At 42.6% G+C, this 15,495-nt stretch overlaps 1 protein-coding gene and 1 pseudogene across 1 annotated transcript in view; both read left to right on the forward strand.

Moving 5' to 3' along the window:
• The window catches only part of BTBD16 (BTB domain containing 16), an 887,756-nt gene extending 877,333 nt beyond the window's left edge, over positions 1-10,423 (forward strand). The window contains exon 17 of the mRNA XM_086920301.1: positions 10,093-10,423. Coding sequence (XP_086776427.1) covers positions 10,093-10,161 — 69 coding nt within the window. The 3' untranslated portion in view covers positions 10,162-10,423. The remainder of the gene's footprint in view (positions 1-10,092) is intronic.
• Positions 10,424-11,360: 937 nt separating this feature from the next.
• On the forward strand, positions 11,361-13,774 carry LOC147712223 (uncharacterized; annotated as a pseudogene).
• Positions 13,775-15,495: the final 1,721 nt, after the last annotated feature.

The following is a 15,495-nucleotide window of genomic DNA, read 5'->3' on the forward strand; positions in this document are numbered from 1 at the left end:
AACAGGGTGTCAAAGTGACACCCTGTCCCCCTTGACAAATCGGTAAAATTACCGAATCGGTATTTACCGATTCGGTAATTGCCATTGATTCCTATGGGCCTCAAGGCCCATAGGAATCAATGGCAATTACCGAATCGGTAAATACCGATTCGGTAATTACCGCATATTACCGATTCGGTAATATTTACAGAATAATTACCTACATGGCATTTACCGAATTGTAAATACCGAATCGGTAAAATTCGGTATTTACGATTCGGTAAATGCCTTTTACCTACATATGGCCCTTATTCGTTTACCTCTTTTTATTCAAGATATTCTAATGTTTTTAAAGTTTCAATCCATTTCATCACATGAAATCCTTTCAGTAGTATTATTAATTCCCTATGCATTTCGAGCGTCATCTTCGCTCTTTGTCAGAGGTTAACTACAAAATAAACAATGACTTTAATCTAAAAGTTTCAACTTTTTAAACAAACAATTGACACTGTACTTGTTGCATCCTGCTCACCATTTCAGTATCTTCAAACATGCTTCCCTCAGTGCTTTGCCGCTAAATGTCCAACATATTCTAAAAACCTCCTGCTCTGTTGTCCCAGCCACTGCTCAATTGGACTATTTAACCCGCTATGTGAAAAGGGAAGCATGTTTGAAGATACTGAAATGGTGAGCAGGATGCAACAAGTACAATGTCAATTGTTTGTTTAAAAAGTTGAAACTTTTAGATTAAAGTCATTGTTTATTTTGTAGTTAACCCCTGACGAAGAGCGAAGATGACGCTCGAAATGCATTGGGAATTAATAATACTACTGAGGATGAAACATGTATTGGTCCTGTTCTTGTGAAAAGGCCTGGATGGGCATACCTTCAGCATCAGACTTGTTATACATTGAAAGGATTTCATGTGATGAAATGGATTGAAACTTTAAAAACATTGGAATATCTTGAATAAAAAGATGTAAACGAATAAGAACTGTGGCAAATGGTTCATGCCAAGCAACAATCCATCCACTTTACACCATCTTCTTCCAAGACAATTTGGTTTTGTGGACATGGGCATTTTTCTTAACTAAAGTTCTGACACCTTTCCAAGTCAGTCAGAACATCACCATGCCTGTGTTCTGTGCTCTGCCTCACCCCTCTAAAGAGAAGGAAAGACTCATTTGCTTAGACGCCAAGATAGTGCTCAGCTTTTACATAGATCATACCAAAGAACACACAGTGGACTATCAGCTCTTTGTGGGGTTCTCTGGTGCTAGAAAAGGCAAGGATGTTGGAAGAGAACCATCTCTCACTGGAATGTGCTCTGCATTAAGATCTGCTATGCATTTGGCTAAAAGGCAGACACCAGAAGACCTCTATAGTCATTCTAATTGGGCCAAAGCTGCTATCAATGAGTTAGCACACACAGCCCCTGTCCTGGACATTAGCCAGGCAGCTACAGTTGCGTCTCTCCATACCTTTACGAAGCACTACTGTCTGTATAGTTATGTTCCCTGTGAGGCGATTTTTGCTTGCTTTGTCCTGCAGGACATTCTGGTGTGAGTCCTTTCACAGACCCTCCTCCAAATAGGTATTTCTTTGGTATCTATTCTATAAGTGGAAATCTGCACATAGAAGTCTCTATCAGGAGAACAGGTTACTTACCTTTGGTAATGCCCTTTCTGTCAGAGACTCTGTCTTGCTGCAGATTTCTCACCAACACTCACCATTCTGTGATTGGTCCCTATGTCTTAATAAGATCCAAAATCTAGTAATCTGCACACTGGTCACCCCAATTTGCTTTTTGATCTCTGCATCTTTGGCACAGCCAATCTTGAAAGCAACAGACACACGCTGGAGTGGCACCTATATATACTCCATAAATGAATGAATGAAAGTTTTATAAAGCGCATGAATGCCAAGGCATCTTAGCGCTAGAGCTGCCTTCAAGATCGTACAGAGAGAGGTGAGCACAGGCTTAAAACTTGGATACAATTAGTCATGTTTTAAAAGATTTTCTGAACATCTGTCTGTTGGTTTGGGTCCTCAGTGTAAGAGGTAAGGTGTTCCACAGCTTACAGGTCAGATGGATGAAGCTTCTATTCCCCCATTTTACAGTCTTTGCCCTAGGGATGTCCAGCTGACAGGCAGTAGATGATCTAAGGTTAAGTCGTGGCACGTACCATCTGATGAATTTGTTAATGTGATCAGGGCCGGCACTGTAGAGGGCCTCATGAACAATGCACAAAGACTAAAATTGAACCCTCGCCTGGACAGGCAGCCAATGCAAATCCCAAATACTATGTGACACCGGACTGAATTTGGGGATTTTGAGCAGTTAACTTGCTGCTGCATTTTGGAGGGACGGTGGCTTTTGTAGGGTCCTCTTTTTTGCTCCCAGGTAGGGAGCATTACAATATAGTACCAGAGCTACAATCACTGTTGTCTGTAGATGCATTGGGATAAAAGGAAAGACCTTTTTAAGAATCTTCAAAGTGTAGAAGCAGGAAGATGTAATGAGATTAACCTGGTCAGATAAAGATAACCGATCATCTAAAATGACTCCTAGGCTTTTTTACTTTCCTTACTGGGGATGGGCATGGTCTAGCGACATCTGGCCACCAAGAATTGTTCCAGAATTAGGTGTTTCTACCAAATAGTAGCACCTTTGTTTTTTCGGTATTTTATTTTAAACAGTTTTCCTGCATCCAGCTAATGACCATACCGTTATTGAATTTCTTCGCCACATCCTCTGACTTTGATGATAGTGACACCACTATTTGTGTATCATCCACTAAACAGATAGCGGTAAATCCTTGCGAGTGGATGAGTTTGGCCAGTGGGGTAACATAAACATTGAACAGGGTTGAGGATTACGAAGATCCCTGGGGCACCCCACATGGCTGAGCAAAGGAGTGGGATTTACATCCCCCCAACATTACAGTTTGCTCTCTGTTTGATAGGAATGATCTAATAATATTCGATGCCCCACCTGTGATCTCCATTTTGGATAATCACTGAATGAGTACTTGATGGTTTACTGTATCAAACGTGGCTGAGAGGTCTAGCAAAATGAGTATTGCCTTCCCTCCCCATCTACTTGGATATGGATCTCCTCAGTGGCTGCGATTAAAGCTGACTGTGCATTGTCGAGACTGAAAGCCATGTTGTGATGAGTCCAATTTGTTATTTGACTCTCAGAAGTGTACCAGGACTTCATTTAAGGCTTTTTCTAGGACTTTGGATGGAAACCGAAGACAAGAGATTGGCCGATAGTTTTTAACCTCCGTACGGTCTTGCACAGGTTTATTCAGGATAGGACATAACAGTTATTTTTTTCCAGTTACTTGAGAAAGACAGAGTCAAGAATATTATTTAAGAAAGGTACAAGATGTCACACAATAGTATTAGGGACCATGTGAAGTACCACCGCCGGACAGGGGTCCAATGGGTATTCCGATTTGGTTGATAGTATTAGCCTCTTCACTCTTTCAGGCGCCAACTAATTGAACTTTTCTAGGCAAGCCTGTGTAATTTCGGTATTATGATCCAGCAAGCCTACTCACCTGGACCAGATCTATTTTGGTGACTTGAGCACTCTTCAAGCACGAATTTTACTTTATAATAAAAGAACTGTGCCAGTTTATTGCTGAAATCTTGGTGTGGGGTGAACTGTTTGCTTTCATCGAAGTCTGATGGTACGGTGACTGTTTTAAAAAGCTCTCTAGCTGAATTTTTCGCTGAGCAAATTTTCTCGGTAAAGAAATGTGATTTTGCTAAAATAAATACCTCTTCATATTCTTCGATAGTTCTTTTATAAGTATTTTTTCCGCTAAGGAATAGTCTTTCCTCCATCTTCGTTCCTGAGCCCTACACTTCTTAAGTTTCTTCAGCTCAGTCATGTACCACGGAGCTGATGGTTGGTTCCCTGGGGCGAACTTAGTGACCGCATAGTCAATCCAAACTTTGGTCATTAAAGGCTGCCGAATCAGTGCCCATGTCAGACATGGAGTGTAGGAGTGTAAAGCCATATCTAAGTCGCAAGTATTTATCTTTTGCCAAGGGCATGTTATGATCGTATTCTCCATATTAGATGCTTTAGGGGTCTCTCCTGGGAAAGTAAACTCATTTCCAGAGCAGAACGTGGCCAGTTCAGAGCCACACTGCATCATCTACAGGCGTTCAGGAGTACTGCTGAAAAGTCTCCAGATTTAGTCTAACGCCTTGGGAATATTCAAAAGGTCAGGAGTACTTTGCGGATAGCTATGGTCTCTACTAGAAAGAATGCTATTCGGAACAAACGCAATGCTTTCACTCAAAGGAGCTGGAAACTGTCGATCGGTTAAAAAAATCTTACGAGAATAACATTGCCTACAGCCAAGAAAAACACTAGACGGATAATAGGCACCAACATGATGGACAGGTAAACTTATACAGTCATGTACAGAATCAAATCTCACCTCAAAGGCTAAAAAGTAAAACTTTTTTTATATTTTCTACTCGCATTCTTTACCTTGAGTGCTGCATTTTGTAGATTACTGAAACATGAACGATTGATCATATTCGTATTGCATGCATTTGTATTGTATGCATTTGCCGTCATTTATATGACTTCTGCACTCTGTTATAAGGGTGAAACAATAAGAGTAATAAGTAGAACAAATGGGTTTCTAATAATGGCAGATTACAAACTAGGGATGGTGAGTGCCCTTGAATAGTTCTTTGTTATTAAGAATGAAGCAAAGGAGAAAGACATCTGACTGGTATTCAACACAATTAGATTGCTTTGTTACTGTATATCATGTAGGTATATCAGAACACTGAATTCCTCAATAAATATGGTGTGGTCTTCTGATGTGTTATTGTACTGTGGCATTTATGTAGAGCTTAATACCCCTGAAGATGCTGTGAAGTGCTCTGGCTTGCATGGTTAATATGGTCTTGGATGCTGACACTACAGCGCTCCTGCAAAGGTTGTAGCCTTTCACCACCATGAGAGTAGCCCTTTGGGTGCCTCTCTCAGTACAACAAGACCACAATCCATGAGACAGGCCTATGGCATGGCACAAAATCATTATTAGGCTATCGTGTTTTACCTATAATAACTGATAAAATCCCACCGAAAGGGAAATAGCCCTTACCATGTAAACATATAAAAAACTGATAAAACACCACCACAACCACACATCAAATGCCATTCAATGAAAGAAAAAGGCGAGTGAAAGTTTTAATTTCTTCCTTAAGGGGCCAATACAATTTAACTTTGTTATGCACGGTAGCAGCAGGAAAAACTGGGTGAACATTATTATGCTTGGTTTTTGGGTAGCAGCAGGAAAAACTGGGTGAACATTATTATGCTTGAATTTTGTCATTTAAGAAGGTCACTAAAATATTGTTTCTTCTTCCGTTTGCTTTTTTCAGTTTTGTGGTCTTTGGTCTAAAGATGCATGGTTTAGAAGCATTTTTTAGGTCTTATTTAATTCTTTTATAAACTGTAGCGAATCAGGAAATATAAAAATCATATTTGATATTTTGGCTACTTTTGATTTTTTCACTGATAGGTAAAATGGACAGTTTCATAATCTTTCCCAATATGCATTATCACATTTATTCACAGAGAATGGGTGAAATCCTTTGATACATCAACTCCCTTATCTAGTAAGTCAGAATTGATAGAAGGTGAATTACCAACAGCTTTAAACATTCAATGCAAGGTGTAGTGACAGGTATATGTGAAAAGAATGCTGTCAACACGCATCTGGGATAGTGGTGAAAACATGGCACCAGACTTTTGGAAACTATGGAATGCAGTATCAGTTGGAATGCTTCTGCAAAATGTTCATACCAAGTTCAACAAAAATTGGACTGATATTGTTTGTATTTTTAGTGATTCAGCTAAGTATATGAAAAAGTTCTGTGATCTGTAAAAAATCGATATCTGAGCTAAATTGCCTCCCTGTAAGAGATCCTTGCCACTTGCTAGATGGTATCTTTACAATCTTCAGAGCTAATGAAGAATGCTATTGACTTTGTAGTTCATACTTGTCATCCCAACAGTGTAATTTAGGTGGTGGTTCTCAGTCCTAGAGGCCGTGAATGTTATATTATCCATGTGGCGACCCGTTACAGAATTTTTGCTTTGTGATGATGGTAAAGGCAAGAAATATGAGGATCTTCTGTCGCATATTGATAGTGATGTGATAAAAAGTACACCCTACTTCAGTCTTAGATTTTTACAGGACAACATGACTGCTGTAGTAGACACAATCAGAAAACTAGAGTCTGAAAACACCCTTGTCTACCAAGTGTTCAGCGTTAATTGGTGTAGATCTGGAAAATCTCCTAGTAGGCTGGGTGACACTTTAAGTGACTTTGGCACTGTAACATGTTTCATGTTCGAATGCTAGCCACTTAGTAAACAAATAAATGTTGAGCAACAATTCAGGATTTTTTTTTACAATTCATGAGAAATGGCTTGCAATGATGCAGAGACATGTTCCTTCACCAACCATGCCATTTGAAGTCAATGAAACCTTATTGTGGTACTCCGCACAAGTTCTAGATCACTTCCATAAAGGGGAATTTTCTCCAGACTGCTTCTTTTTTGACCACTTTAATAACTCTGAGGGCATATGCGTCCACTTCAACACATATGTTCCTGAATCTGCCCCAAAAATCGCAATCTTCCGGTGCACCAGTATCGGCATGGAAAGCTGTCAGTGGCCAGAGTTAGCAAATTGTGTACAGGCTGTTTCGACGTGGTTCGATGTTAATGCTGAGACGGCCTTTTCACAGATAAAAGTGTACTTGGGTAGGAAAGAGCAAGCGCGCATGACCAAAGGCTACACTGTCCATATAACAAGCACTATAAGTACATGAACCAAGCAATAATAGCAAAACGGTCCATAAACACCAGCAAAACACTGTTTTTGTTGTTTTTAATGGCTTGAAAATGTGTAACCACTGATAACCACTGTTTTTTAAGGTATTGAAAAATCTGAAACCCCCCACCAGAATTTACAATAAAATAGAAACTGAAAATAGGAAAGCCTAATCATGATTCATGTTTACCTAGGACAACAGAAATCAGGATTAGGGATCCAGTCATCGGCACTGTATTGGCACTCTGGGTAGGAGTGCACATCCATTACCATGCAGATGGCTTTTCCATCCCAACAACATTAACATCTTTTTAAAGAATAATAAACTGTAATCCTTTTCCCTATACTTTCCTATAGTGAGGGCTCCACCTCCGTGGTGGAGATCTCCCTCTACATGTGCAAAGTTACTATTAGTAACTTAACACACTTGAATCCTGTAGTAGGAAGATCCACCCTCCCGTTTGAATGGGTGGAGGCATGTAACCCTACATGTAGGTGTAAATCTACACTTGGAAATGGTGACTACCAAAAATTGTACAGTTCCACCAAGGTGTAGTAGTAAAAATTAATTAAACTAAGGTTGGCCCAGCACTGAAATAAGTGAACTATGAGTAATGATTATTAGTTAGTCATAGTCACAATGCAAAAGAGAGCAGTCCGTCAAGATCTTCCCTATGAAAGAAAAGGCACTGGATGATTTTGATTGTAGGTACAAAGTTTATTTTATTCTTTATTGTAATACAAATCCTTACAATTCATGTTCGCTGACTCGTTTCGTCCTCATGTGGACTTCTTCAGGGTTTGCTGCAAATCAAGAATTTCTTGAGATGAGGTATTTATAAAGTTCAATCAGGTCAAAATTGCAGAGTAAATCAATGTCAAAGTTATGTCCCGAAATTTGAAAAGACCTGATTTGGATCGTACAGTCCTTTGACAGCAGTGATGTGGGAAACGTATTTCCCATGCTTCTATGAGGCCGTCTGGTTCCGAAAGGAGAATCGATCCTTCTTTACTCATAATTCACTTATTTGAGTTCTGGGCCAACCTTTGTTAAATTTGTTCAAATGACTTGTATGTCATTTCTTTGGGGCACCTGGAGGTCATGTCCCAGGCCCTTTGCACCAATCTCAAGATAGGAAATATAGCCTAGATAAGGTACTTTGACTGGTGCAGGACTTTCTGCCTTGTCCTCCCCTTGGGTGTTGAGCTTTTAGTAAAATTTCTTGAGTAACTAGTTTTACATGTGTATTTCAGCCTTTGTGACTAGGCCCACAAAATCTCCCACAGCATTACAAAGGCATTTTGAAGGAAGCTAAGAACCCATCCTCCAGAACTTCCTACGCTTTCAAATGGAAGAAGTTTTGCATCTGGTACATCCAAAAGAACATTGGCTCAACCAGATGCCAGGAAGTAGTGGTACTTCTCCATCTCCTATATGTGGCGAAAGCTGGGATGTAGTGTTCTTCCGTAAAGATAAACATTACCTCTTAAAGAACAAATCTTTGGCAAACCTCTTTTTATGATCCCTGTTATAAGAGACTTTTAGAAGAAATTAAGTTATTTTCTGGCCCAGGAAGACAGGCTCCTCCAAGTGAACTTAATATGGTACTGTCAAAATGACTTGCCCTTTTTTGACCAAAGTACGTCCAGACTACCTAATTGTTTTCCTAGATTCCTGTGTACGGTAACTTGTGCAGACCCTATGTGCTTCTACGTGAATGTGACACTGGCCAATGCTTGTCTGTTATTGCCAACAAAATACCTGTCTTATGTTTACATTCGTAGATTATGTATCTATATTCAAAGCTCGTATGGGAGGTAGATCCTTCAGATACCTTGCTCCCAAGCGCTGGAATAATCTTCCGCTGGAACTTCGGCTTGAACCTTCCGAAGTCCAGTTCAGGAAAAAACTTAAAACGCACCTTTTCAGCAGATAGCTTGTGTGGGAGGAGGGGGGACAGCCATTCCACTTGTCATAGCGCGGGGACACGCCAGTGGCGTAACCAGGCGCTTAATAAATGTCCATTAATAATATGAGCAAATCTACTTAGGATACTTGGGCAGATATGCCCATTTGCCCAGCATAACAATATTTCTGTAGTTCATTATACAAATATATTAATATTTCTTATTAAAATTACCCTATGTCCGAACAAAATTTTTGATCATTTAAATGTTGGCTATAAGTAGTATTATGACTCATCTTATTTACTAAAAAGGTCTGAATGAAAAATAGATTTACATTTACTGTTGTAAAAAATGGCAAAAGACGTGGCGTGTCTTCAAGGTCAAGGTAAGGAAGGCAAAAACAAGCTATAGGTGCTTTTTCTTAAGTTATGACACCATGCCTTCACTTCTTTTCTTTTGAGTGCTAGAATTAAGGTACTATAGCAGTACTCAATGGTGCATAGTAGGTAGAGGTGATGCAGATTAATTTGCAATGCTCATCTGATATTGGGGGATCATTTAGTTGTGGGACAGGTATGAAGAACATGACAGGCAGCGTAAAATACCCCTAGCTTCACATTGGGAAGAATATTTGCCGAATTTAGCGCCCCGCAAGTGGCTGTAACCTCCCTCAGGCCCCAGCAGAAACCAATACTTGACCAGCGGAGACACCCACAGATTAAAACCAGGATATCACGCAACCTAGCACATGTCCTGCAATACACTCATAAGCACTGCTAATGCAGAGTCGTGCATAATAACAAGGGGAAGGGAGGGTTTAGGCAGCATAAGCGCCAGTTCCTAGTTCACACCTATTATGTATTAATTTATCCCGGTTTAGTTAACACCCCCCTCCATGGTTTTCTTTTGAACCAAGCAGTATTGGTTGATATAAAAAGAATGGGTAAATGTAAAGCTCACGAATTAAATGCTATTATTCTTAGGTGTTGTAACATGGGCAACTCAACTGATTGTACAGAAAATTGACAAATGACCTGCATATGTTGGTAGAGATTGTTAAGCATATAAAATCAATAAAAACAGATTTTCAACAAAAAAAATGAAGAACATGACAGGGATACCATTTATTATAGAGTGAGTGCTCTTATTCAGCTTCTACATAATTTAAGCATGTTGCAGTGTCATAAGCCTATCAGAGGTAGTGGTACGTCTGTAGAAAGTAGGTTATGAAAATTGTTTTACAACAAAATATCTATAATAAGCATATTCTAGTATCTGCAAAGTCATTTTTACTAACATAGCTATGAACCTTCTATTTCAGATCTTGAAGGCGTGTTTACCGAACCATCCCATATATGTGACCTTTGCACTGTTATTTCCGTCATCTTAAAGGAGATTTGTAAGCATGTAACTGGCTCCAGAGTGCCTGGCGGGGGTGCATAGAAACCTGTCTTGATATGTTTAGCCTGTGTGCTACTCAACAGCCTAGTTTATAAAAGAGTTCAACTACAATAAATCTTTCCCCATTCTACTAAGTCTCCGCATGCAGCGTTGTGGTAACTCCAATATTGTAAGTTCAACACCAAAAGAAGAAGAGGGCTTGACCACCTTATTCCTCTCTTCTAATGTTTGTGATGGATAGACAAACTCAATTGTGGATAAATGTAAACAGATTAACTAGTTATCTTCATAAATCATGTATACTACTATTGCTTATCTAGCTGTTAAGTATTAGTTAGATGATTTACATTCATTTTTGTATTATGCTCCTACAACCAATGTTACTCGTTTGCTTACCACCTCGAAATAGGAATTAAATGAATCAATAAAAACAGATCGGTGACAAGTGTAAAATAAAATGTTGAAATGTGATAATGTAATAAGAAAAAATATTGCAATATTAAATATCTAAAATAAAACTGCTTATCTTTAAGTGCTTCGAGTTTGATGTGCTTTGTGTCCCCTTTGGGTTAGTATTTTCCCTTTGCAGTATGCCCGCTTCTGGGAGTGTTTTTATTGTATTGGTCACAGGGTAGATGACCACTTTAACAGTGGCTATTCTTTAATCCACCACCTTCTCACTTTAATATGTAATATTTTTATTTTGTCGCTTTCGACATATTGTCCTATATATTGGTTTTACATAGTATGCTTTTCAATATTTCGACTTTGGATAATTTGTGACATATGGTTGAAATAAGACAATACCAGTCACTCCTGCTGCCATGTTTGATACTCTTATCAAACAGTTTCTCCTCAGAATCCAGACTCAAGACAAGCTTCAGTTGGCCTTTAAAATACCACTGAATGTTACTCATTTGTCATATCGCCAGATGAGTTGAGCAATACGCTGGTGAGTCTTTCAGGGATGCACAGTGGTAGCGCCCAGGCTGGGCTAAAGTCGGGCCTATATTGTTAAATAAATAGACCTCGGACACAAGCAACTACATTTCCCGTTGCTGAACGGGGTCCCTCTCTGAGGCCACCCCCAGCAGCCATGGCATTTATTCATTCATTCACACATGGTGTGGAACGAGCCATTTATGTTTTTTAACATGGTGTATATCATTGAACACACCACTGGTTCTGATGAACTAGTAAGTGACGCCGGTTGTGATTTAATCGCAACAGGCGATACTACATTCCTTTCCAAAAACAAAAATCACGCCTTAGCGTTTGAACACTTATGGTCAAATTACACACTAAGAGGATACACCTTCTCATGAATCGCAGTCTCCAATTTCACACCACCAACATCTCCATCAGCTTTTCGCAGACTTGCCTCGGTAAAGGAAGCCCCTCCAATCCATTCACAAACACATTCAATTAAGACACATTCAGCCTGATTCATGAAATCCGAATTCTGCGATTTTTAAATTGTGATTTACAGCGAATCGCAATTTAGAAATCGCAGACCGGCATTCATCAAAATTAGCAAGAAAATAAAGCGATTCGCACGCGGCCGCAAAATGCGTTAGCGATTTTAAAAAATAACAGATAAATCGCTATTTTCATCAAAATCCGTGTAGGAATTGCGATATCGCAAATTGCGAGATCGCTAAATGCGATCTCACAATCAGCGAGATCGCAAAAACGGGAAGTCGCATTTCGAGCACAGTGATGACATCACAACCAGGAAGCAGGCAGTTCCCACCCCCATTCAGAAAAGTGAGGCTGATCTTGAGGCTGCATCTCACAGAGCTCCTTCCAGGACACCTCCAAACTTCGAAATCCTTAGCTTTTGTGACTGCAGCAATGGCAGAGGATGCAGCACCAGGGCCCAGTGACACCGGGCGCAAGCGGAAGCTCAAATTCTCTGAGCAGGAGTTGGAGCACCTGATTGACGGAGTGGTTGAAAACCACCCAAAACTTTTTGGAAAGGACTCCAGGAGGGTGCCTGAGGCGGAGAAACGCCAAATCTGGCTTGGGATAGCCGCAAAAGTCAACGCTGTGGGCGTGGCACACAGGTCGCTGGAGGAGCTCAAAAAGAGGTGGTACGACCTCCGAGGTCGTGCCAAGGAGAGGGTGGCAGAGAGGCTGGGCGAGACCGTGGCTACTGGAGGTGGAGATCCTACAGTCCCTCCCAACACCCCCTTGGAGGACCGCGTGGAGGACACACTTGAGCGAGAGGCGTGCATAGGGGTCATCAATCTGGACTCATCCCGACCCACCCAAGACAGCCAAGGTAAGTGGCATGCGACTGCGACCCTGTCCCCTAACAATGGCCATGACCCTATAGCCTCCCATAATCATCCCAAGTCATGCAATCCATGCACATTAGGTCATGCCCAAAAGCATTGTGGGACATGTAGTCTGCCCACAATGTACAAGAACCCCAATGCAGCCAGACATGTCCCAAAGTACGCAATGCCACAGCCAGTCAGGGAATGTCAGCCAGCATGCATGTAGCAACTGCACGTGTGACAGACACATGCAATTAATCTACGTCCACTTCCCCTCACAGGTGGCGCTGACAACAGCAGCGACAGCGACAGGCTGCTCATTGACGAGGCACCAGAGGATGCAGAGGAGGTGCCAACAGCCACGCATCCTGCACCATCAGGCGCTGCACCTATCCCCGCAGCCAGGGCACCACCATCTGCGCCAGTACCATCAGGCGCTGCACCCATCCCTGCAGCCAGGGCACGACCATCTGCGCCAGTACCATCAGGCACTGCACCTATCCCCGCAGCCAGGCCACTACCATCTGCGCCAGTACCATCAGGAGCTGCACCTATCCCCGCAGCCAGGCCACCACCATCTGCGCCAGCACCATCAGGCGCAGCACCTTTGACAACCACAACTCCACCACCAGCGGGACCCTCTACATCTGGTGCTGCTAGTGCGGTGACAGTGCGCACACCCACTGTGGCCAGCCAGCACAGCAGGCATGGCAGGGCTCGCCAGCAGAACACAGCACACAGCGGCAGGAGGGGGATGGCTATGCGCGTGCCAGGCCTCAGCATAGAGCGCCGGATGCTGCGCATCCATCAGTTGCAGGCACGACGGCAAGGGGCAATACAACTCCAGCTCCACAACATTGGCCGCAATGTCGCAAATGTCTCCGACAGGATGGAGTGCATGACAACAGCCATGGAGGCTAACACTGCAGCCCTCATATCACAGCGCAACACCGCCCGCCGCCGCCACCGCCAACTACTTACGCGGCTATCAGCCTACACCCGCTCAAACTATGTAATTGGGAATGCCACCTCCCAGCTCTCACGACGGTCCCTGGCTATGCAGCAGCAATGGTGCAATGCTGCGAGGATGTGGCACGAATCTTGGAGCAGGTCACCAGTGCCGTACTGGCACTCCATCCTACTGGGCCAGGCAATGTCGGTGGGGACGACACCAATGAGGGCACCTCCAGTGTCAGCAGCCTGTCTGCCTCACAGGTTGGCGTGCTATGCCGCAGCACCAGGCCCACTGTAGGGTCACGTGCCGTCCCAGAGGAAGAGCCAGAGAGGCGATTGGGTGCTGCGCGCCGGAGGCGCACTTGACTTTAATGTACATTGGCTGGGACATGCTGATGATACAAGCATGTCCTGTGTATTGTTTGGAGCAGTATGGCGCAATACTGCTTGCATGTAAAGAATAGAAACATTACATTATTATTGTGCCTTCAACAATAATATTTATTCTAGCATCGTACATCGGCCTCCTGTCATTATTTCCATTGGCATGCAATTGTGATTTGTTGGGTGAGGGGAGTGGGTGCACTAGAAACTGTTCATTGTGATGTTGTTGCGGCGTGGTGGACGGTCGTCCCCTTCCGACTCACTGCCAGAGATCTCTACAGGTATCCGGCGCTTGGTAGCAATGTTGTGTAGTATTGCACACACAGCCACAATGTGGCAGCACACATCAGGACTGTAGTACATTGCCCCACCAGTCTTGTGCAGTTTGCGGAATCTGCTCTTCAGTAGCCCAAATGTCCTCTCAATGCAATTTCTTGTGCATATGTGTGCTACATCGTAACGCCGTTGCTGTGGTGTCGCAGGGTTGAGGTATGGGGTGAGGAGGTATTCACGGAGGGCGTAGCCACTGTCACCTGAATGAGAGGAGCAGAGGGTGAGTGCCTGTGCAGCGCAGCTACTTCATCGCAGTGTAACATTGTGGGCCAAGTGTACTTACCAAGTAGGTGTCCTTCACCAAAGTCTCCCCTGGTCAGTCGTGTGTGGAGGCCGCAGTGCCGGAATATGAAGGAGTCATGTGTTCTCCCCGGGTACTGTGCCACTATGTCCGTGATGTATGTCTTAGCATTGCAGACCATCTGGATGTTGAGGGAGTGGTAGGACTTGCGATTGCGGTACATGTACTCTGTTGCAGCTGGTGGGCAGATATGGATGTGGGTACAGTCAATGCATCCTATCACATGTGGGAAATGCGCAACATTGTAGAATTGATGCTTGGTCTCATCCAAATCCTGTTGGCTGGGATATCCCCCCAGCAGCCGCAACTATCCCCTGTAAGCTCCCGGAGGCCAGGAGGTGCAGGCTACACAATACCTGGACATGTGTGGGCACGGCATTGGCCCGCCTTGTCGGGTGCTGCATCAGGGGGTCAAGGTCCTGAATTAGCTTGATGATCATTGGCCCATTCAGGCGGTACTTTGCGTATATTTGCTCTCTGGTTTGGCCCAGCAGGGTGACCCGCTGGCGGAATATCCTGTCCTGGATTCTGTGTCTCCTCCGTGCTGCTCGCTGTAACCTTCGCCGCCTGACCACCATGTAGAGTCCTGGCATTCTGACACTCCTATTTTGCCTGTGTTTGGAGTGGAAGATCGAGAGGGGGTGGGGAGGGGGATTCGCTATGGGGGGGGGGGGCAAGTGGTAAGATTTGAGGCATTGTTTCAAGACAAGTTAACTAAATTAGAATTAATACAAAGGTTTGGTTGTGTTTATTTTTTTTGAATATTTTCTCTGAGGTGTGGCTAATATTAGAATAGTAGAATCAACAAGAATCCCTTGGCGGAAACACTGAAACATTAGCCCATATATTAGCAATGGTCACTGACACTGGTGAATCACAGACGGAAAAAAATATTTTTATAAAAATATTTGTGGCTTTTTATTTTCATATATTAAAAACATATCATAAAGAACACAATTAAAGAAGCACAGGTTATAATTTCATTAAAAAATGATACAGTATCATCACAATCTTATTCATCTAAAATTCATAAATCTATTGCTACACCTGATATTACAGACAATATATC

The sequence above is a fragment of the Lissotriton vulgaris genome, chromosome 5 (assembly GCF_964263255.1).
Source record: "Lissotriton vulgaris chromosome 5, aLisVul1.2, whole genome shotgun sequence".
In the NCBI taxonomy this organism is placed as follows: domain Eukaryota; kingdom Metazoa; phylum Chordata; class Amphibia; order Caudata; family Salamandridae; genus Lissotriton; species Lissotriton vulgaris.